Source organism: Ranitomeya variabilis, chromosome 4 (assembly GCF_051348905.1).
Source record: "Ranitomeya variabilis isolate aRanVar5 chromosome 4, aRanVar5.hap1, whole genome shotgun sequence".
Classification (NCBI taxonomy): Eukaryota; Metazoa; Chordata; class Amphibia; order Anura; family Dendrobatidae; genus Ranitomeya; species Ranitomeya variabilis.
This window is the reverse complement of record NC_135235.1, coordinates 691,755,894-691,777,835: the sequence shown is the minus strand read 5'-3', so window position 1 is coordinate 691,777,835 and position 21,942 is coordinate 691,755,894. Positions and strand designations below refer to the sequence as shown.

The following is a 21,942-nucleotide window of genomic DNA, read 5'->3' as shown; positions in this document are numbered from 1 at the left end:
ATGTAACGTTTTTTTGTGCGTCGAGTCCGCCATTTTTGACCGCACATGCGCGGCCGAAACTCCGCCCCCTCCTCCCCGAAACTCACAATGGGCAGCGGATGCGTTGTAAAACTGCATCCACTGCCCAGGTTGTGCTACAATAACACACTGTCCGTTGGTACGTCGGGCCAACGGTTTGCGATGGCCCGTACCGACGGTCTAGTGTGAAAGTAGCCTTATTCATTTTGCAGGTGTTGCTGGTAATGGAGGAGACGTCGGAACCCGCAGCTCTGGGAGGCACAGGCTCTGTCCAGCCACTAAGATTATGGTGCTTGGGAAAAGTAATACCATTCAGTCTAGATTTATGGATTAGCGTGCTGTTCAGCTGGTGTAATCTGCTACCTACTTCAGCCAATAGGAAAGCACCACACTCTACTAAAGCTTGAAGCAAATTTCTGGAACCTGCCACATACAGCCTTGTTCTCCTCTGTTTCAGTCCTCTGTGCCAAGCTCCAGGTTTGTTTATTTGTTTCGTTTCCTGTTGTGACCCCCTGCTCGTTTACGGAGTAATCTTGAGTCTTCTGATTTTGTATTTTCTCTGCCTTCCTGGTTGTGACCCTACTACATGACTATTCTTCTTGTCATCTCACTCCACAGTACAACAGGTAACAATGAGTGCCCAGCATAGGGGTCTCTGTGTAAATCCAGATCAATGTAAAGCGGTTAAAGGGTGGGGAGCAAGACAATCCCTGGCATCAAAAAAATGGAGTAGATAGCACCAAGACTGTTCATACTGGCCATCTTTTGAGCTGCCAGGTGATCACGAACAGCGCTTCCAATACATTGTGTCTGCAAATTATTTCTGCAAGATCTGCAATCAAACAGCTAAAAGGCGTTCCTTCCCTTCTTAACCCTGCCATGGGTCCAGACAGTAGTGTATAACTGTATATAAGGTATTGTCAGATTCAAGGAAGTTGGAAAATAATTTGTAAGATTCATCTTTTTGCCATTACCATTTGTAAAAATCAAAAAATTGGAGCTTATATTTCGTGAAGAATTCCAAAGTTATCACATAAAGTGACACAGATTTGAAAAATGGGGCCTGATTAGGAAACAAAACTGGCTGCAGGAAGTGGTTACCGTAAATCAGAATATTTTGGGCACCAACTACTGTAGTCAAAATCTGTGACCATATTCAATAACACATCTACTGGAATGATCAAACTCAACCATCTTCATCAGTAAAAAAATGAGTAACTAGTGGTGAAACCTCTTTGGGGTTCGTTGGCTCTTGGCAATCTAAACTATTGTAAGGGTCAATATTTTCTATCAAATGAAGAAATATTAGATAGTCGAACATAACATTTTATAATAATGCAGAGCCGAAGTGTCTTGAATTTAGATTTCGTGCATTTGGAAGAGGTAATGGAGACCTTTTGCTAAAGACTATCAGGGAGTTACAGAGCTAAAAAGAGTTCTGACCAGAAGAGAAGAGAAAGTATTAGTGCTCCCCGTTTCAGGAGAGATTGTGCAGTAATCTGAATTCCTTAGGATCAAAAACAAAGTAATTTATGTGGAGTGAATCCATGAAACCAGGGCTCCAGCCATGCCAACACATCTCCTGCAGGCGTGAATAAATGTATATTACAGCCATCAGCTACGCACAGCTTAGAGATATATCATGGCACAAGTGCAATGTGTTATGATCCGGTGACCTTGGAGCAACATGTAACTCTCTCTGGAGAAGGTGGAAACTATACTGACCGCAATACCTGAACTTAACACCGCAACTAGAAGTAGCCGTGGGGTGTGCCTACCAGCCCTAGACACCTCGACACAGCCAGAGGACTAAATACCCCTAAAGATGGAAATATAAATACTATCTAGCCTCAGAGCAGAACCCCAAAGGATAGGCAGCCCCCCACAAATATTGACTGAATAGGAGAGGAATGACACACGCAGGCAGAAACAAGATTTGGCAAAAGAGGCCACTCTAGCTAGATAGAAAAGGATAGGCCAGAATACTGAGCGGTCAGTAAAAAACCCTTTCAAAAATATCCACAGCAGATAATACAAAAATTCCACATCTAACTAAAGACGAGGAAAGTATATCTGCAACTCCAGAGAATCCAACAAGACTGAAAATATACTGACAATCTAAGCTGGACAAGAAGAAACAAATGAATAGCAATACATTATTAAGTACACAGCATGTGTGCAACAAAACAAAACCAGAAACTTATCTTTGCTGATATGGTAGCAAGGCAGGAGGAACCAGACAGAGGTAAAGAACCTCTGAACAACCATGGACAACTGGCAAGGACTAATGAATCCTGCAAACCTAAATACCCCAGTCAGAGCTGCAATCAGCAGATACACCTGACCAGGGCTGGGACCCGGAGACAACTGCATTACCATCTACAACCACCGGAGTGAGCCCAGAAGTAGAATTCACAACAGTACCCCCCCCTTGAGGAGGGGTCACCGAACCCTCACCAGAGCCCCCAGGTCGATCAGGACGAGTCAGATGAAAGGCACGAACCAAATCAGCAGCATGGACATCAGAGGCAAAAACCCAGGAATTATCCTCCTGGCCATAACCCTTCCACTTGACAAGATACTGAAGCTTCCGCCTCGAAAAACGAGAATCCAAAATCTTCTCAACCACATACTCCAATTCCCCATCAACCAACACAGGGGCCGGAGGATCCACAGAGGGAACAACGGGTACCACATATTTCCGCAATAAAGATCTATGGAAGACATTATGGATAGCAAAAGAGGCCGGAAGCGCCAATCGAAAGGACACCGGATTAATAATCTCAGAAATCCTATAAGGACCAATAAACCGAGGCTTAAATTTAGGAGAAGAAACCTTCATAGGAACATGACGGGAAGACAACCAGACCAGATCCCCAACCCGAAGCCGGGAACCAACACACCGACGACGGTTAGCAAAATGTTGAGCCGCCTCCTGAGACAACGCCAAATTGTCCACCACACGAGCCCAAATCTGCTGCAACCTGTCAACCACAGAATCCACACCAGGACAGTCAGAAGGCTCAACCTGCCCAGAAGAAAAACGAGGATGAAAACCAAAATTACAAAACAAAGGCGAAACCAAAGTGGCCGAACTAGCCCGATTATTAAGGGCAAATTCGGCCAATGGCAAAAAAGCTTCCCAATCATCCTGATCAGCAGACACAAAGCATCTCAAATAAGTCTCCAAAGTCTGATTAGTTCGCTCGGTCTGGCCATTTGTCTGCGGATGAAATGCAGAAGAAAAAGACATCAATGCCCAGCCTAGCACAAAAGGCTCGCCAAAACCTAAAACCTAGAAACAAACTGGGAACCTGTCGGACACAATATTCTCCGGAATGCCATGCAAACGAACCACATGCTGGAAAAACAATGGAACCAAATCTGAAGAGGAGGGCAATTTAGGCAAAGGCACCAAATGAACCATCTTGGAGAAGCGGTCACAAACCACCCAGATAACCGACATCCTCTGGGAAACCGGGAGTTCAGAAATAAAATCCATAGAAATATGCGTCCAGGGTCTCTCAGGGACCGGCAATGGCAAAAGCAACCCACTAGCACGGGAACAACAAGGCTTGGCCCGCGCACAAGTCCACAGGACTGCACAAAGGAACGCACATCACGTGACAGAGAAGGCCACCAAAAGGACCTACCAACCAAGTACCAAAAATACCAGGATGACCAGCCAACACGGAACAGTGAACCTCAGAAATCACTCTATTAGTCCATCTGTCAGGAACAAAGTCTCCCCACTGGACAGCGGTCAGGTCTGTCAGCCTGAAATTTCTGAAGAACCCGTCGTAAATCAGGGGAAATAGCAGAAAGGACCACCCCTTCTTTCAGAATACTGACCGGTTCAAGGACCTCAGGAGAATCAGGCAAAAAACTCCTAGAAAGGACATCAGCCTTAATATTCTTAGAACCCGGAAGGTACGAGACCACAAAATCAAAACGGGAAAAAAACAAGGACCATCGAGCCTGTCTAGGATTCAGCCGTCTGGCAGACTCGAGGTAAATCAGATTCTTATGATCGGTCAAGACCACAATACGGTGCTTAGCTCCCTCAAGCCAGTGTCGCAACTACTCAAAACGCCCACTTCATAGCCAACAACTCCCGATTACTGACATCATAATTGCGTTCAGCAGGCAAAAACTTACGAGAAAAGAAGGCACACGGTTTCATCACAGAACCAACAGGATCCCTCTGAGACAAAATGGCACCTGCCCCAATCTCAGAAGCATCAACCTCAACCTGAAACGGAAGAGAAACATCCGGCTGGCGCAACACAGGAGCAGAAGTAAATCGGCATTTAAGCTCCTGAAAGGCAAAGACAGCCTCTGAGGACCAATTCGCCACATCAGCGCCTTTCTTCGTCAAATCGGTCAAGGGTTTAACCACACTAGAAAAGTTGGCAATGAAACGGCGATAAAAATTTGCAAAACCCAAAAATTTCTGCAGGCTCTTCACGGATGTAGGTTGAATCCAATCCTGAATGGCCTGAACCTTAACCGGATCCATCTCCATAGATGAGGGAGAAAAAATGAAGCCCAAAAAAGAAACCTTCTGCACTCCAAAAAGACACTTAGACCCCTTCACAAACAAAGCATTGTCACGAAGGATCTGAAATACCATCCTTACCTGTTTCACATGAGACTCCCAATCATCGGAAAAATTCAAAATATCGTCCAAATATACAATCATGAATTTATCAATATAATTCCGAAAGATATCATGCATAAAGGACTGAAAAACAGATGGAGCATTAGTGAGCCCGAATGGCATCACAAGGTATTAAAAATGGCCTTCGGGCGTATTAAATGCAGTTTTCCATTCATCACCCTGCTAAATACGAACAAGATTATATGCCCCCCGAAGGTCAATCTTAGTAAACCAACTAGCCCCCTTAATCCTAGCAAACAAATCGGTAAACGGTAAAGGGTATTGAAACTTGACCGTGATCTTATTCAAGAGGCGATAATCAATACAGGGTCTCAAGGAACCATCTTTTTTAGCAACAAAAAAAAAATCCCGCTCCGGTGAAGAAGATGGCCGAATATGTCCTTTCTCCAAAGACTCCTTAATATAACTCCGCATGGCGGTATGTTCAGGCACAGACAGATTGAAAAGTCGGCCCTTAGGGAACTTACAACCTGGAATCAAGTCAATAGCACAATCACAGTCCCTGTGCGGTGGAAGTGAACTGGACCTGGGCTCATTGAATACATCCTGAAAATCAGTCAAAAATTCTGGAATTTCAGAAGAGGAAGAAAAGGAGATTGACATCAAAGGAACATCATTATGAATCCCCTGACAACCCCAACTAGTCACAGTCATGGACTTCCAATCCAACACAGGATTATGTACCTGCAACCACGGAAAACCCAGCACGATAGCAACATGCAAATTATGCAACACCAGAAATCGACAATCTTCCTGATGGGCTGGCTCCATGCGCATGGTCACCTGTGTCCAAAACTGGGGCTTATTTTAAAGGGAACCTGTCACCACGTTTTTGGAAGATGGGATAAAAATAGCGTTAAATAGGGGCAGAGGTGGGCGTTACATTAGTGTGTGTGTTATGCGTTTATTACCCACCTAAGTTGCCGAAATAACTTTGCAAAGTCTCCGTTTTCGCCTGTCAATCAGGCTGGTCAGGTCGCATGGGCGTTGTCTTCCCCCAGATTTGGCGTAGTTTTCCGTTGGTGGCGTAGTGGTGTGCGCATGCCCAAAGTCCGGAATCCTCTTCCAGGGGATTTAAAATAGCGCGGTGTTCGTTATTGCATTGGTGATCGGTGGGCGCGGCCATCTTCCTTTGGCCGCGCGTGCGCAGAAGCGGCGCTCTGCTGGCCGCGGCTTCAGGAAAATGGCCGCCGCGATATCCATCTGCGCACGCGCGGCATCCCGCGGCCATTTTCCTGAAGCCGCGGCCAGCAGAGCGCCGCTTCTGCGCACGCGCGGCCAAAGGAAGATGGCCGCGCCCACCGATCACCAATGCAATAACGAACACCGCGCTATTTTAAATCCCCTGGAAGAGGATTCCGGACTTTGGGCATGCGCACACCACTACGCCACCAACGGAAAACTACGCCAAATCTGGGTGAAGACACCACGCCCATGTGACCTGACCAGCCTGATTGACAGGCGAAAACGGAGACTTTGCAAAGTTATTTCGGCAACTTAGGTGGGTAATAAACGCATAACACACACACTAATGTAACGCCCACCTCTGCCCCTATTTAACGCTATTTTTATCCCATCTTCCAAAAACGTGGTGACAGGTTCCCTTTAAGCCAAAGGTGTAGCATCAATGCCTATTAAAGGAATAGGGTTCTGCAAAGGATGCAAAGAAAAACTACAATGCCTGGCAAAATCAAGGTCCATTAAGTTCAAGGCGGCGCCTGAATCCACAAACGCCATGACAGAAAATGATGACAATGAGCAGATCAAGGACACAGAACAGAAATTTAGGCTGTACAGTACTGATGGTGACTGAACTAGCAATCCTCTCTGTCCGCTTAGGGCAGAGAGAAATGACATGAGAAGCGTCACCACAATAATAACACAACCCATTCTAACGTCTGAATCCCTGTCGTTCCGTTCTAGACAGGATCCTATCACACCACATTGGCTCAGTACTCTGCTCTGAGGACAACGCCACCGCGCGCCCCGTTCTGCGCTCCCGCAAGCGCCGATCAATCTGGATGGCCAGAGACATAGAATCACTCAGACCGACAGGCGTGGGAAACCCCACCATAACATCTTTAACAGATTCAGAGAGACCCTTTCTGAAAATTGCCGCCAAAGCATCATTCCATTTAGTCAGCACAGACCATTTTCTAAATTTCTGACAGTACAATTCTGCCGTCTCTTGACCCTGAGACAGGGCCAACAAGGTCTTCTCCGCTTGATCCACAGAATAAGGTTCATCATACAATAATCCTAAAGCCTGAAAAAAGGAGTCTACATTAGCCCCTTCATGACCCAGCCTATTTTGGCCTTAATGACCTTGCCGTTTTTTGCAATTCTGACCAGTGTCCCTTTATGAGGTAATAACTCAGGAACGCTTCAACGGATCCTAGAGATTCTGAGATTGTTTTTTTGTGACATATTGGGCTTCATGTTAGTGGTAAATTTAGGTCAATAATTTCTGAGTTTATTTGTGAAAAAAACGGAAATTTGGCGAAAATTTTGAAAATTTCGCAATTTTCACATTTTTAATTTTTATTGTGTTAAACCAGAGAGTTATGTGACACAAAATAGTTAATAAATAACGTTTCCCACATGTTTACTTTACATCAGCACAATTTTGGAAACAAATTTTTTTTTTGCTAGGAAGTTATAAGGGTTAAAATTTGACCAGTGATTTCTCATTTTTACAACAAAATTTACAAAACCATTTTTTTTTAGGGACCACCTCACATTTGAAGTCATTTTGAGGGTTCTATATGGCTGAAAATACCCAAAAGTGACACCATTCTAAAAACTGCACCCCTCAAGGTGCTCAAAACCACATTCAAGAAGTTTATTAACCCTTCAGGTGTTTCACAGCAGCAGAAGCAACATGGAAGTAAAAAATGAACATTTAACTTTTTAGTCACAAAAAACGGTAATTAGTTCTTACCGGTAATTGTATTTCCAGGAATCCACCTGACAGCACCATTGGGAGGACGTCCTTCTTATCCGCAGTGGGACAGGAACCACAAGTTAAAAGGACCCTCCCCACTCCACCCACCAGTGATTTTCTAAGTACCACATCTGGATGGATGCAAAAAAGAGAGTTTATTTACAATTACACACCAATGTTACATCACATTAGTCAGTAGTAAGAGTTTGCAGTGGGAGGGAACTAGTAGTGCTGTCAGGTGGATTCCTGGAAATACAATTACCGGTAAGAATTAATTACCGTTTTCCAGTCCACCACCTGACAGCACCATTGGAGAATACCAAAGGATGTTAACTAGGGTGGGACTACTGCATGTAAGACTTTCCTACCAAAGGCTAATTGGTCTGATACGACATCTAATTTATAGTGTCTAGCAAAGGTAGAAAGACTAGTCCAAGTCGCCGCCCTACAGATTTGCTCAGCTGAGGCTCCCCCCTTCTCTGCCCATGATGTAGAGATAGCTCGTGTTGAGTGGGCCCTAAGAGTATCCGGGGGATCTTTCCCTTGGTTTGTATATGCTAGGCTAATCATGTTTTTAATCCACCTAGCAATGGTTGATTTTGCTGCCTTGCAACCACTATTTGGACCACCGTATTGAATAAATAAGTTAGTGTCCCGTCTCCAGCTTTCTGTCGCCCCCAGGTATTTTAGAACAGTCTCCCTAACGTCAAGGTTATGGTAGACCCCTTCTTTTGCGTTTTTAGGGTGTTGGCAGAAAGAAGGAAGGATTATTTCCTGATTTATATTGGTAGATGATACTACTTTGGGGAGGAAAGCTGGGTTAGGTTTGAAGACTATTCTGTCGTCAAAGACTTGAAGATATGGGTTCTGGATAGAAAGAGCCTGCATCTCCCCTAGCCTTTTAGCCGATGTGATGGCAATCAGGAAGGCGGTTTTAAAGGAGAGATTGGCTATGTCCATATCTTCTGACAGTAAGTAAGGGGTTTTACACAGTGTTAAGGAGCAGGTTTAGGTCCCAAGGAGGAGTCGATTTCCTCACAAGTGGCCTCATTCTCTGTGTGGCCCTGGAAAATCTTGCTATCCAGGGATGGGAGGCTAGTGATGTATCAAAAAATACACTAAGTGCTGCAATCTGTACTTTTAGAGTACTAGGCCGAAGGCCCTTGTCAAATCCGAGTTGCAGGAAATCGAGGATCTTGGGGATATCTGGTTTTGAAGTATCCACATGACCTTCTCCTAGAAAGGAACAATACCGCTTCCAGATCTTGTTGTAAATCGCCGAAGTCACCGGCTTTCTGCTTGCCTGGAGAGTGGTAATGACCTCTTCTGACAGGCCTCTGGATCTTAAGGTTTGCCGTTCAGGATCCAAGCAGATAGGTGCAGAGAGTCTGGATTCTTGTGGAACACCGGACCCTGAAGTAGAAGGTCCTGCCTGTTCGGTAGAAAGACTGGTTCTTCTGTTGACATCCTGGACAGTAGAGAAAACCAGCTTCTTTTTGGCCAGAAGGGAACCACCAGGATTACAGTTGCTCTCTCGTCTCGTATCTTCCTGAGTGTCTTCGATATCAGAGGAAGAGGCGGAAAGGCGTACAGGAGGCCTTCTCCCCAATACTGAGACAAGGCGTCTACTGCTGTGGCTCCATCTAGAGGATTCAGAGAAAAAAATGCTCTGACCTTTGCGTTTGACCTGGCGGCAAAGAGGTCCACCTGAGGTGTGCCCCATTTCTGGCATAGACCGCTGAATACTTCCGGGTTCAGTTCCCACTCTCCGGGATGTACCGACTTTCGGCTCAAGAAATCTGCTAGTTGATTCTTGGCACCTTCCAGGTGAACTGCCGAGATGGATTTGACAAATCTTTCTGCCCACCTGAAAATCTGGTCTGCTAGGTTTTGCAGTGGTGGATGTCTCGGACCTCCCTGGTGTCTCAGAAATGCCACTGCTGTGACATTGTCGGACAGTATTCTCACGTGTCTGTCTCGGACCAATGACTGGGCCTGACTCAACACTTTCCAGATCGCATACAGCTCTCTGAAATTCGATGATCTTGCCGCAATCTGAGGAGTCCATTCTCCCTGGTAGTATGTTCTTCCTATATGACCGCCCCATCCGTATTGACTGGCGTCTGTGGTAACCGTAACACAGGGATCGAGTACCCACGGTACTCCCTCTCTCAGGTTCCTTGGTCTGGTCCACCAGGTTAGGGATCTCTTCACTGACGGAGACACAAGCATCTTCCTGTCTAGGGAACTCGGTTTCCTGTTCCAGGATCCTAGGACTTCTCTTTGCAACTCCCGTGAGTGGAATTGGCTCCATTTCACACAGGGTATGCATGCTGTCATGAAGCCGAGTATCCTCATTGCATCTCTTATGGAGGGGGTACTTCTTCTGAATTGATGGATGTGTCTGATCAAGACCTCTTGTCTGTCTTCTGGTAAGAAAGATGTTCTTAGGTTGGAATCCAAGATCACCCCCAAAAATGTTATTCTGGAATTTGGGACCAGGCAGGACTTTTTCCAGTTCACAATCCACCCCAGCTCTTGTAGGATGGAAAGGGTGAAAGTGCAGTCTATCTTGAGGAGTTTCTGTGATTTCGCCATTATCAGGAAGTCGTCCAGGTATGGGACTATGGTCACATTCTGATTCCTTAGATAGGCCACAACTTCCGACATCAGCTTGGTAAAGATCCTGGGCGCTGAAGCAAGCCCGAAGGGGAGACATCTGAACTGAAAGTGATGTACAATCCCCCTGTTCATTATGGCAAACCTCAGGAATTTTTGGTAGGAGAGGTGTATCGGGACATGATAGTATGCATTGCTCAGATCTAGGGTACACATTACCATGTCTTTGTCTCATAGAGGCGTCGTGGATCTTATAGATTCCATCCGGAATCTTTTGTACCGTACCCATTTGTTTAATGGTTTTAAGTTTATAATCGTCCGGGAGTCCCCGGATGGTTTCTTTATTGAAAATAAATGAGAATAATGGCCTTCGCCTCTTTCTGAGATGGGAACTGGCACAATCGCTTCTAATTCTAACAGCTCCTGGATGTTTGTCCACATGGAGGAGTCGGAGAGCGGGCAAGGTCGGGTTACTACAAATCTCTCTGGGGGACTGCCGGAGAATTCTAATTTGTATCCCTGTGCAATTACTTGTAGAATCCAAGGATTCTGGGACACCTTCTGCCAACCCCCTAGAAATTTCTGTAATCGACCTCCCACCTTTATGTCATTTATTTGACTTTGGTGTACCTGCAGTAGGGAAGATGGAATCTCTACCTTTTCCACCCTTGGGATAAGACCACCTCCCAGTCTTCCCTTTCCCCTTGTAGTCTGTCCTCTGACCAGGTCGGGACCTACGAAAGGGCTGATATTTTTTGGTATTCTCCTCAGGGAAACCTTTCTTTTTATCTGAGGCCTTTTCTAGAATATCGTCTAGAATTGGCCCAAATACTTTATTTCCTGAGAATGGGATTCCACACAATTTATTTTTTGACTGGAGATCCCCCGACCATGTTTTAAGCCATATGGCTCTTCTGGCCGCATTAGACAGGGATTCGCTTCTAGCCGCGAACCTTACAGATTCGGCAGAAGCGTCTGCCATAAAGCCTGTTGCGAGCTTGAGCAATGGCAATGATTTAAGGATAACCTCTCTGGAAGTTTTGGCTTTGAGGTGATCCTCTAAATCGTCAATCCATAAGTGCATTGACCGGGCTACGGAGGTTGCCGCTATATTGGCCCGTATTATTGCCGCGGAGGACTCCCAAGTTCTCCTTAGCAAACCGTCTGCTTTACGATCCATAGGATCTTTTAATGCGGAAGAGTCCTCAAATGGAATTGAGGTCTTCTTCGCCACCTTTGCTAGTGGGACATCGATCTTGGGAACTTCATCCCACACTTTAATGTCTTCAGGGTTGTAGGTCAAACGAAGTCTAAAGTCCCTGGGAATCACTAGCTTCTTCTCCGCTTCCTGCCACTCTTCCAGGATCATGGAACGAATGTGGTTGTTGACGGGGAAGACTTTTGTCACCTGGGCATGCAATCCGCCAAACATCTCGTCCTGGATTGAGGTCTCCTCTGGTGTATCTTGTAGCTGCATGGTGTTACGCACAGCATAAAGAAGCTCATCCGTGTCTGTTGCGGAGAAGAGATATCTCTTCCCTCTGCCCACAGATCCGTCTCTTTCTTCCTGGTCAGAATCCCCCGAAACCTCACCCTCGGAAGAGGGGCTAGATTCCCTCGGCCTCTTCCGTGAAGTCTGCGGTTCTGACTGAGTAGCCTGGGGAAGATTCAAGCTTGAGATAGAAGCCTGAACCTCCTGTCGAATCATGGTCCTCATACTGGATAGCAGCGCTGTCTGCTCATCACCCACAATTTTGGATGTGCATGATTTGCACAATGGTTTCCGCCAGTTTTCCGGAAATTTAGTGGAACATATCGGGCATTTATTTTTCCCCGATTTTTTCCTTTCGGCTGTGGGGATGGAAGGCTCAGCCTAGGGTAAAATAGAGACACGTGGCACCGTAAGTAGGGAGCAGGGGGAGGGGTGAGCTTTGTGGTATGGCTTTGCATAGCCCACTCACGTGCCCCTGAAGCTGGTCAGTCCCCTCAGGTCTGGCAGTCTCCTCCATTAGTGACAATTTACGTATAGCCGAGTGCTCCCTTTGTCAGGATGGCCGGCGGTATACAGACCCCCATGGTGAGATTATATAGGTTTTACCTGGTTGATCCTGCCCTCCTTACCGCCGCTGCGGTGACCGTGCTGAGCCCCTCACCGAGGCCGGCGCTGCTGCCGGCGTCATCCTCCATGCTGGTCGCACCGGAAGTGACGCGGTCGTCGCGACCGGAATTGACGCGGCCGCTGGACCCGGAAACCGCGGCCGCACGCTGGAAGCGGTCGCTGCATACACCTCCCGGCATGCAGGCACCTGGGCCGAGAGCCCCCCGAGGAGGAAGCGGACCGGACCCCAGGAGCAGCGCTACACTGGAGAGGCTGAGGGACCCCCATGGCAGGTATCAGCCGCAGATATCTTGCGGCGGGGAAGGGAAAGGCTGGGCCCCCCGATCCCCACCATCTGCACAGCACCGTCGGAGGGCGTCTTGCAGTTCCTATCCGCAGTGGGACAGGAAAAACACTGGTGGGTGGAGTGGGGAGGGTCCTTTTAACTTGTGGTTCCTGTCCCACTGCGGATAAGAAGGACGTCCTCCCAATGGTGCTGTCAGGTGGTGGACTGGAAATGATCTTTTAGCAACAATTTTTTTATTTTCCCAAGGGTAAAAGGAGAAACTGGACCACGGACGTTGTTGTCCAATTTGTCCTGAGTACGCTGATACCTCATATGTGGGGGTAAAGCACTGTTTGGGCGCACGGCAGGGTTCGGAAGGGAAGGAGCGCCATTTGACTTTTTCAATGAAAAATTGACTCCAATCTTTAGCGGACACCATGTCGCGTTTGGGGAGCCCCCGTGTGCCTAAACATTGGAGCTCCCCCACAAGTGACCCCATTTTGGAAACTAGACCCCCCAAGGAACTTATCTAGATGCATAGTGAGCACTTAAAACCCCCAGGTGCTTCACAGAAGTTTATAACGCAGAGCCGTGAAAATAAAAAATAATTTTTCTTTCCTCAAAAATGATTTTTAGCCCAGAATTTTTTTTTTCCCCAAGGGTAATAGGAGAAATTGGACCCCAAATGTTGTTGTCCAGTTTGTCCTGAGTACGATGATACCCCATATGTGGGGGTAAACTACTGTTTGGGCGCACGGCAGGGCTTGGAAGGGAAGGCACGCCATTTGGCTTTTTGAATGGAAAATTAGCTCCAATCATTAGCGGACACCATGTCGCGTTTGGAGAGCCCCTGTGTGCCTAAATATTGGAGCTCCCGCACAAGTGACCCCATTTTGGAAACTAGACCTCCCAAGGAACTAATCTAGATGTGTGGTGAGCACGTTCAACCCCCAAGTGCTTCACAGAAGTTTACAACGCAGAGCCGTGAAAATAAAAAATAATTGTTCTTTCCTCAAAAAAGATGTTTTAGCAAGCAATTTTTTATTTTCACAAGGGTAACAGGAGAAATTGGACCCCAATATTTGTTGCCCAGTTTGTTGTGAGTACGCTGATACCCCATATGTGGGAGTAAACCACTGTTTGGGCATATGCCGGGGCTCGGAAGGGAAGTAGTGACGTTTTGGAATGCAGACTTTGATGGAATGGTCTGCGGGCATCATGTTATTCGTGTGAGATTTTTCCGCACGATTTTTGAAAAATCTGCAGGTAAAAGGCACTGCGTTTTACCTGCGGATTTACAGCAGATTTCCAGTGTCTTTTTGTGCAGATTTCACCTGCGGATTCCTATTGAGGAACAGGTGTAAAACGCTGCGGAATCCGCACAAAGAATTGACATGCTGCGGAAAATACAACGCAGCGTTTCTGCACGGAATTTTCCGCACCATGGGCACAGCGGATTTGGTTTTCCATAGGTGTACATGGTACTGTAAACCTGATAGAAAACTGCTACGAATTCGCAGCGGCCAATCCGCTGCGGATCCGTGGCCAATCCGCTGCGGATCCGCGGCCAATCCGCTGCGGATCCGCAGCCAATCCGCTGCGGATCCGCAGCCAATTCCGCACTGTGTGCACATGCCATAACCCTAACCCTACCCCTAACCCTAACCCTACCCCTAGTTCTAACCCTAACCCTAGTGGAAAAAGAAAAAAAATTATTTTCTTTATTTTATTATTGTCCCTACCTATGGGGGTGATAAAGGGGGGGGGTTTATTTATTTTTTTTATTTTGATCGCTGTGATAGAACCTACCACAGCGATCAAAACGTACTTGTAATGAATCTGCCGGCTGGCAGATTCGGCGGGCGCACTGAGCATGCGCCCGCCATTTTGGAAGATGGCGGCGCCCATGGAGAAGACGGACCGACACCGGGAGCCTCGGTAAGTATAAGGGGGGGGGAGATCGAGGCATGGGGGGGCGTCGGAGCATGGGGGGGGGGGGTGACAGGAGCACGGGGGGAGCGGACAGGAGGACGGGGGAGCAGAGCACAGGACGGAGGGGACTACGGGCAGATCGGTGGCTTGGCGGGGCGATCGGTGGGGTGGGGGGGTCACTTCAGTATTTCCAGCCATGGCCGATGATATTGCAGCATCGGCCATGGCTGGATTGTAATATTTCACCAGTTTTTTAGGTGAAATATTACAAATCGCTGATTGGCACTTTCACTTTCAACAGCCATTCAGAGCGATCGTAGCCACAGGGGGGTGAAGCCACCCCCCCCTGGGCTGAAGCACCACTCCCCCTGTCTCTGCAGATCGGGTGAGATTGGAGTTAACCCTTTCACCCGATCTGCAGGGACGCGATCATTCCATGACGCATACGCTGCGTCATAGGTCGGATTGGCACAGACTTTCATGACGCAGCGTATGCGTCAAAGGTCGGGAAGGGGTTAAACAAACCCGGATTCCCAGCTTCCAAGGAAAATGCCCAATCCTGTGGATCGCCACGCAGCAGGGAGATGACGATTTTAACCTGCTGAATGGAATCACCTGAGGACTGAGGTCTCAGAGCAAAAAACAGTTTACAGTTGTTTTTAAAACTCAAAAATTTAAATCTGTCACCAAAAAACAAATCAGGAGTAGGAATCTTCGGCTCTAAAACAGGAGTCTGAACAATATAATCAGAAATACTCTGTACCCTAGCAGCAAGCTGGTCTACACAAGAAGTTAATTCCTGAACCTTCATGCTACCACAAGACTCCTCAGCCACCCAGAGAAAAAAAAAAAAAAAAGAGGGAAGAGAAGACAAAACAGGTTAAAGAAAAAAAAATGACTCAACACCTTTCTTCCCTTCTTCTGAGATGCATTTAACTCATTGTGGGCCAGTTGTACTGTTATGATCCGGTGACCTTGGAGCAACATGTAACTTTCTCTGGACTAGGTGGAAACTATACTGACCGCAATACCTGAACTTAACACTGCAACTAGAAGTAGCCGTGGGGTGTGCCTACCAGCCCTAGACACCTCGACACAGCCGGAGGACTAAATACCCCTAAAGATGGAAATAGAAATACTATCTAGCCTCAGAGCAGAACCCCAAAGGATAGGCAGCCCCCCACAAATATTGACTGTGAATAGGAGAGGAATGACACACGCAGGCAGAAACAAGATTTAGCAAAAGAGGCCACTCTAGCTAGATAGAAAAGGATAGGCCAGAATACTGAGCGGTCAGTAAAAAACCCTTTCAAAAATATCCACAGCAGATAATACAAAAATTCCACATTTAACTAAAGACGAGGAAAGTATATCTGCAACTCCAGAGAATCCAACAAGACTGAAAATATACTGACAATCTAAGCTGGACAAGAAGAAACAAATGAATAGCAATACATTATTAAGCACACAGCATGTGTGCAACAAAACAAAACCAGAAACTTATCTTTGCTGATATGGTAGCAAGGCAGGAGGAACCAGACAGAGGTAAAGAACCTCTGAACAACCATGGACAACTGGCAAGGACTAATGAATCCTGCAAACCTAAATACCCCAGTCAGAGCTGCAATCAGCAGATACACCTGACCAGGGCTGGGACCCGGAGACAACTGCATTACCATCTACAACCACCGGAGGGAGCCCAGAAGTAGAATTCACAACAGTAATGGTTTTTGAATAGTTGATCGAAATTCTGTTTAGTCGGTTTTAAAATAATATGAAAAGTCAGGATAAAGGGAAACTCTGCTGTTATTGTAGAGAAATTCACACTTGGCCTCACTGCACATTTAATGTTGTTGATCATAAAAGTGACGTTTGGCCAGAAAGATGGGACCTGGTCTTGTAGGGACCATATGAGCACATTCAGCAGCACAGAAGGGAGAGAAGGGAGATTCATCCAATAAAATATCAGGGTTCTAGGAAGCCAACAGCATCATTACCCTCCGCTTTCTCTTACAGGCCCATTATAATATTTTTTTAAAGTGATTTTCTAACTTGTCAACACATTCTACGTATGCTGTCATTTGACTTTGTAGTTTACAGATCTGGGCAGGAAACAGTCAGGAGCTTTCATAATTTCACAAAGTAATTTCAACATTTTCAGATGAAGAATGTTGTGGTCTTAAGGCAAAATGGTGATCACATGATTGTGATACGGCCGGACTACACCACCGATGAAGCAGCCACAGCCGGTGACGGAGAAGAATCTGTGACTTCCCTGCATTTAGTGGTTACTACTCACCTGGGTAGTCATATGTAGGAATCTCCTCTTTACACCACTCATCACCCCTCACATATGTCTCTGTAGTATTAATATGGGTCAGATCTTCACCCTGAAACAAATATTGTAAAAGTCACAGACAGATGGAGAAGTCACATCTATGATCAGCTCTAATCCTGCCATCTCCACTGTTCTCATTACACAAGTATAAAACATATAATACTGGTGGATAAAACAAGACTGAGCACAAGACCTTCACAGCCGTCTACACATCACAGGGGAGATCTCATGACACCTTCTCTCCATCTACCTGATGATCCTGAGGAACATTGGGATCTTCTTGTTTACAGTCCTGTGGAAGAAGAGGATGGGGACATCTCTCTGGTGTTGTCCTCCTAATGGATAGATCTGGACGAAACACATACAGGGACTGAATTCATTCTTTACATACAGGTAATTATAGGCCGTGTGTATTTAGTCCTGTCTATTACCTGGTGATGTGAGGGGCTGATGAACACCCATCATGACGTCCTTGTACAGACCTTTGTGTCCTTCGAAATACTCCCACTCCTCCATGGAGAAATAGACGGAGACATCCTGACACCTTATAGGAACCTGACATACAATGATACCGTCATCCCCCGATCCTTTCATAGCGTTACTGTATAATGTCCCAGCATTCCCAGCAGTGTCACCTCTCCAGTCAGCAGCTCAATCATCATGTAGGTGAGTTCTAGGATCTTCTGGTCATTGATGTCCTCATGTATCAGGGGGTACACAGGGTCCTGACAGCGCTCACTAGAGGTCTTCTTCACTACTGTGTAATCCTGGTTATGGAGAGACACATTAATAAATCTCACTACAGACATTTCCAGAGTCCTCACCTCTCCAGTTCTGTCCATTTGTTATTCCCATAGATAATAATGATGTAATGTGATGTCATCAGAATCTCTCACCTCTCCAGTAAGCCGGAAGAGGATCTCTAGGGTGAGGAGTAATGTCCTATCCGCCATCTTGTCTCTGTCCATATCCATCGTTGATGGGCAAGTCAAAAAAATTCTCTTATATAGAAGATCTTCACTGAGATGATCCGATATTGTAGAGACCTGAATGAGAAGAAAATGAGCCGATGTAACATCATAAAAATCCTATGTAATAATACAATTACCGGAGTTAATAAGGGAAACATATGAGGAGATTTATTATTTTATTCAGTTTTCTTGTTTACATCTACTAATAAAACCTATATATTTAGGCCACAGACAACAAGCAGTCTCTTCCTCGGAGTCGGCAGCTGAATACGTTCCTCATAGACTCATCTTCCATAACACTAATTCTCGTCTCATTTACCGACCCTGGAATCGGCATTAGCAATACTGCAGGAGATATTCATTACACGTGACAGGAGAAATAACTACTTCATGATGAGGACGACATCTTCATCTTCTACTACGGCTCTAGAAACAGATTTGTCCAGAGTCCGTCACTGACTCCATCCCCACCGGCCTCTATATGAAGGTTTCCTGACAATACTGTGTGGGCAGGGGCATAACTACAACAGGTGCAAGGGTTGCAATCGCACCCGGGCCCTGGAGCCTAGGGGGCCCTCAAAGTCCATTTGGCCTATGGAAAAAGACTATTGCTATTAAAGATTTAAAATATTTGGGGACCCCATTGAAGCTTTTGTATCGGGGCCCATGAGTTTCAAGTTATGCCACTGTGTGGGGGCCCCGTACTATGAGAGTAATACATGTTTCCTTGGTTCCCGTCTTTCATAGTTGGGTCTTTTGTATCTATCAGCGGAAAAGGAACAAAACCATTGTGATTCTTATAAGGAGACAACACAAACCCCCTAAATATAACATTTTATAACAACCCCACAATCTGTGACTCTTCAGGGTAAATCGCTCTCTCACCATTGGAGTAGAGCTGATACTATGGAGCTAAAGGGACTAAACAGACTTTCTGTCAACTCCATAAAGGGGCACTTTTCTGTGTTTGTCAGAACTGTCCGTGGATTATTAGAGGGGATAGTTTCCCCCCAATTAGAAGGGACACCTGTGGATATTCGGGTCTTTGCCTGCTACAGTTCTGGTGTGGACCCTCCACCTGCAGAGCCGCACTCCACATAGAGAATAATGGAGCCTCCAGCACCGACCTCCACCCGCAGAGCCACACTCCACATAGAGAATAATGGGGCCTCCAGCACCGACCTCCACCCGCAGAGCCACACTCCACATATAGAATAATGGGGCCTCCAGCACCGACCTCCACCCGCAGAGCCGCACTCCACATAGAGAATAATGGAGCCTCCAGCACCGACCTCCACCCGCAGAGCCGCACTCCACATATATGGCTTTTCTGTGCGCACAGGACCTGTGATGAGGTCACAGGAGGGGAGGAGTCAGGGGTCACATGATCAGGGGCCTCAGTGTATGCAGGACTCTGCTCTGCTGGTTGTCATGGTGCTGGATGAGGGGAAGTTTATGTGTGGGGTCAGGAGGGGTTTACAGTGTGGATGTAGCAGAGCCGTGTGTGTATGAGGTGTACGGAGCGGAGCCGTATATATAATAGAAGTACATGGTGTACGCTGCGCACAGAGCGGAGCCGTGTGCGATGCTTCGGGTATATAGGCCGCAGGGCAGACACTTGCTGAGTGTGAGGAGCGAGTGGAGTGGGATCCCAGTGAGAAGAGAATCTCCGCTGCTCCCACCATTGATGCCGTACACAGAACAACATACAACCCCCTAATGTGACCCCATTTCGGACCCTGTACCCACCAGGGAAGTCATCTCAGGGTGTAATGGGCATTTTTATCCCACAGCTGTCACTGGTTTCTTTATCACTCGGTTGTGAAGATAATATTACATTTGTTCTGAGGAGCAGTGAGGGGTTCAGCTCAGGGGGAAACATCTGAGTGGGCTCCTACCCAGGTGTCACGGTGGTACCTCACCTGCCCTCTCAGCGCCTCCCTACTCACTATGGTCACCACATGGCTTCTCAGCATGCTGCTTCCATTTGGCCTTATGGCAGGATTGGCCGGTCTCTACAGGAATATAACCCTGCTGTGTCCTTCAGAGATTCGGTTCCCCAGCCTATCCCGTGCTGGCAGGTCCTGTATTAGGCAGCTCCACCCACCGCCCTGCTGAATGTTGGTTCCTAGGCGGTTTATTCTGTACATGTCCAGTTTGTGTTGTTTGTTGTACCTCACACTTGTGTCTCTGACCCCCGATCAGCTGCTCCAGTCCTGGTGACTACCCTGGAGTAGTACCTGTGTCTACCAGCTGTCCAGCCTGTCCTCTCCATCAGTAACTCTAGTGAAGACCTGGTGGACACCTAGTTACACCCCTCCAGGGTAAGCCCGACCCGTTGTGCAGTGGGTCCACATCCACTAGTGTTACACCAAGTATTTGTGCACATGTCCCAAATTTTGAAGCACAGATCATGCAGTGCACATAGCAGCAAATTTTGTCCACCCCCCAATCCACACCCATTTACCACTTCTTTCTCCCCCGGCAGGAGGAGTTGTCAGAGGGGCGCTGGTTGTGAGGAAAATTCAGCAGACGCCTGAGACTGCAGGGTGTAGACCCAAATCCGGGACTGTCCGCTGTATCCGGGACAGTTGGGACTAGAGAGGATCAGGTGGGTTCAGGGGTCTCTGGTCCAGCGTGTGTGGGACCTGGGGATTATTGTTTGTTCCTTCATTCACAGTCGGAGCCTCCAGAACTTCCTCATCGTTATGTAACGTCACTATACGACATCCGGCTTTGTTGTGTCTGTACGGCCGTGTTCACACGTTGCAGAAATACTGTGTTTTTTGGTTTCTGCAGGATGAAACTCCACAATAACAATCTTCTCCCCCTTATTTGATGCGTTTTTGGTGCAGATGTGAAGCCACATTTTTCATGCACTTTTTATAGCACAGAAAAGCTTTGATTCTACAATTAATAAAGTTTCTGCAGTTTTTACCTGCGTTTTTATTAGGCTCCACATAGAAGACGAGAAAAAAGCAACAAAACCGCACAGATCAGCTCCGTCCTTGGGGCACAGCAGGCGTCTTCTATGTTATAGCAGTTTTTATTAAGGATTTAAGGACACAGACAAGAACCAAATAACAGGAAAAAAGAGAAATATAAAAGGATGAAAGCTAGAGGCAAAATACAGGGTGGAAAGGGTTAAGGATGAGAAGGGGGAGGGAAATATGGTTTATTGGGGAAAAGGGAAAAATGAAAGGGATATAAGGACAATGAAAAATATTGGTCTGTACAGGATAGACAGGGGAAGGGGTTACTGTACCTATATAATACCTTATATATAAAACATTTAAGAGGCCGGAGGGGAAGAAAAGGAACAGGAAAGGCAAGGAAAGAAAAGGGGAAGGAAGAACAGCGGTAACAGGCGGAGGGACGACATATAGAGAAATACTGACTGTTACATAATGTGAGATACTGAGTGCTGGATCCTAATAGCGGCGCAGATCTCATGGAATCTCATCCACTTTGCTTGGACAGTTAAACAGCAGAATTTATATGAAAAAAAGGCAGCAGAAAATCCTCAGCATTTACTCTACATGTGAACATGATCTAAATTTCACAGCAGAGTGGACGTGATTCCATGAAATCTCCGCTCTCTGTGGCCTGAAGACGCTGCTGAACTCTGGGGTTTGATGCATTTTTTTCTCTATAGGCTTCTTCTGAAAAAAACGTAAGAAGAAAAAAAATATATGAAGAGAAAAAAATCGCAGTTACATTTTTAAGCGCAGAATCAAAGCTTTTCTGTAATATTAATAAATTGTTAAACGCGGCTAAATATCTGCCTCAAAAACGCATAAAAAATGGGGGGGGGAAATCTGGTGTGGACACATGCAGAAAAAAAGCAGAAGAAAGAACTCAGCATTTACGCTATGTGTGAACACGGTCTCAGCGTTACAGTTTTATTACAGTATTTTATGGGTTTAATAGAGAAAAATATCAATTACGCCTTTTTTTTCCCCCATAATTTACCGATTCCTGTAAATAATCTGATCGCTGTGTTGTGCGGGTCGTTACGATTATATTGACACAAATATGTCTGGGTCATTTACGGA

The 21,942-nt window shown here is 46.4% G+C and overlaps 1 protein-coding gene across 1 annotated transcript in view; it reads right to left on the bottom strand.

Annotated features, from left to right (window-relative positions):
* Window positions 1-19,930, bottom strand: part of LOC143767626 (uncharacterized) — a 498,682-nt gene extending 478,752 nt beyond the window's left edge. The window contains exons 1-6 of the mRNA XM_077256061.1: window positions 19,810-19,930; window positions 17,813-17,962; window positions 17,552-17,683; window positions 17,348-17,471; window positions 17,167-17,264; window positions 16,878-16,968 (exon numbers count right to left, since the gene is read on the bottom strand). Coding sequence (XP_077112176.1) covers window positions 16,878-16,968; window positions 17,167-17,264; window positions 17,348-17,471; window positions 17,552-17,683; window positions 17,813-17,962; window positions 19,810-19,863 — 649 coding nt within the window. The 5' untranslated portion in view covers window positions 19,864-19,930. The remainder of the gene's footprint in view (window positions 1-16,877; window positions 16,969-17,166; window positions 17,265-17,347; window positions 17,472-17,551; window positions 17,684-17,812; window positions 17,963-19,809) is intronic.
* Window positions 19,931-21,942: the final 2,012 nt, after the last annotated feature.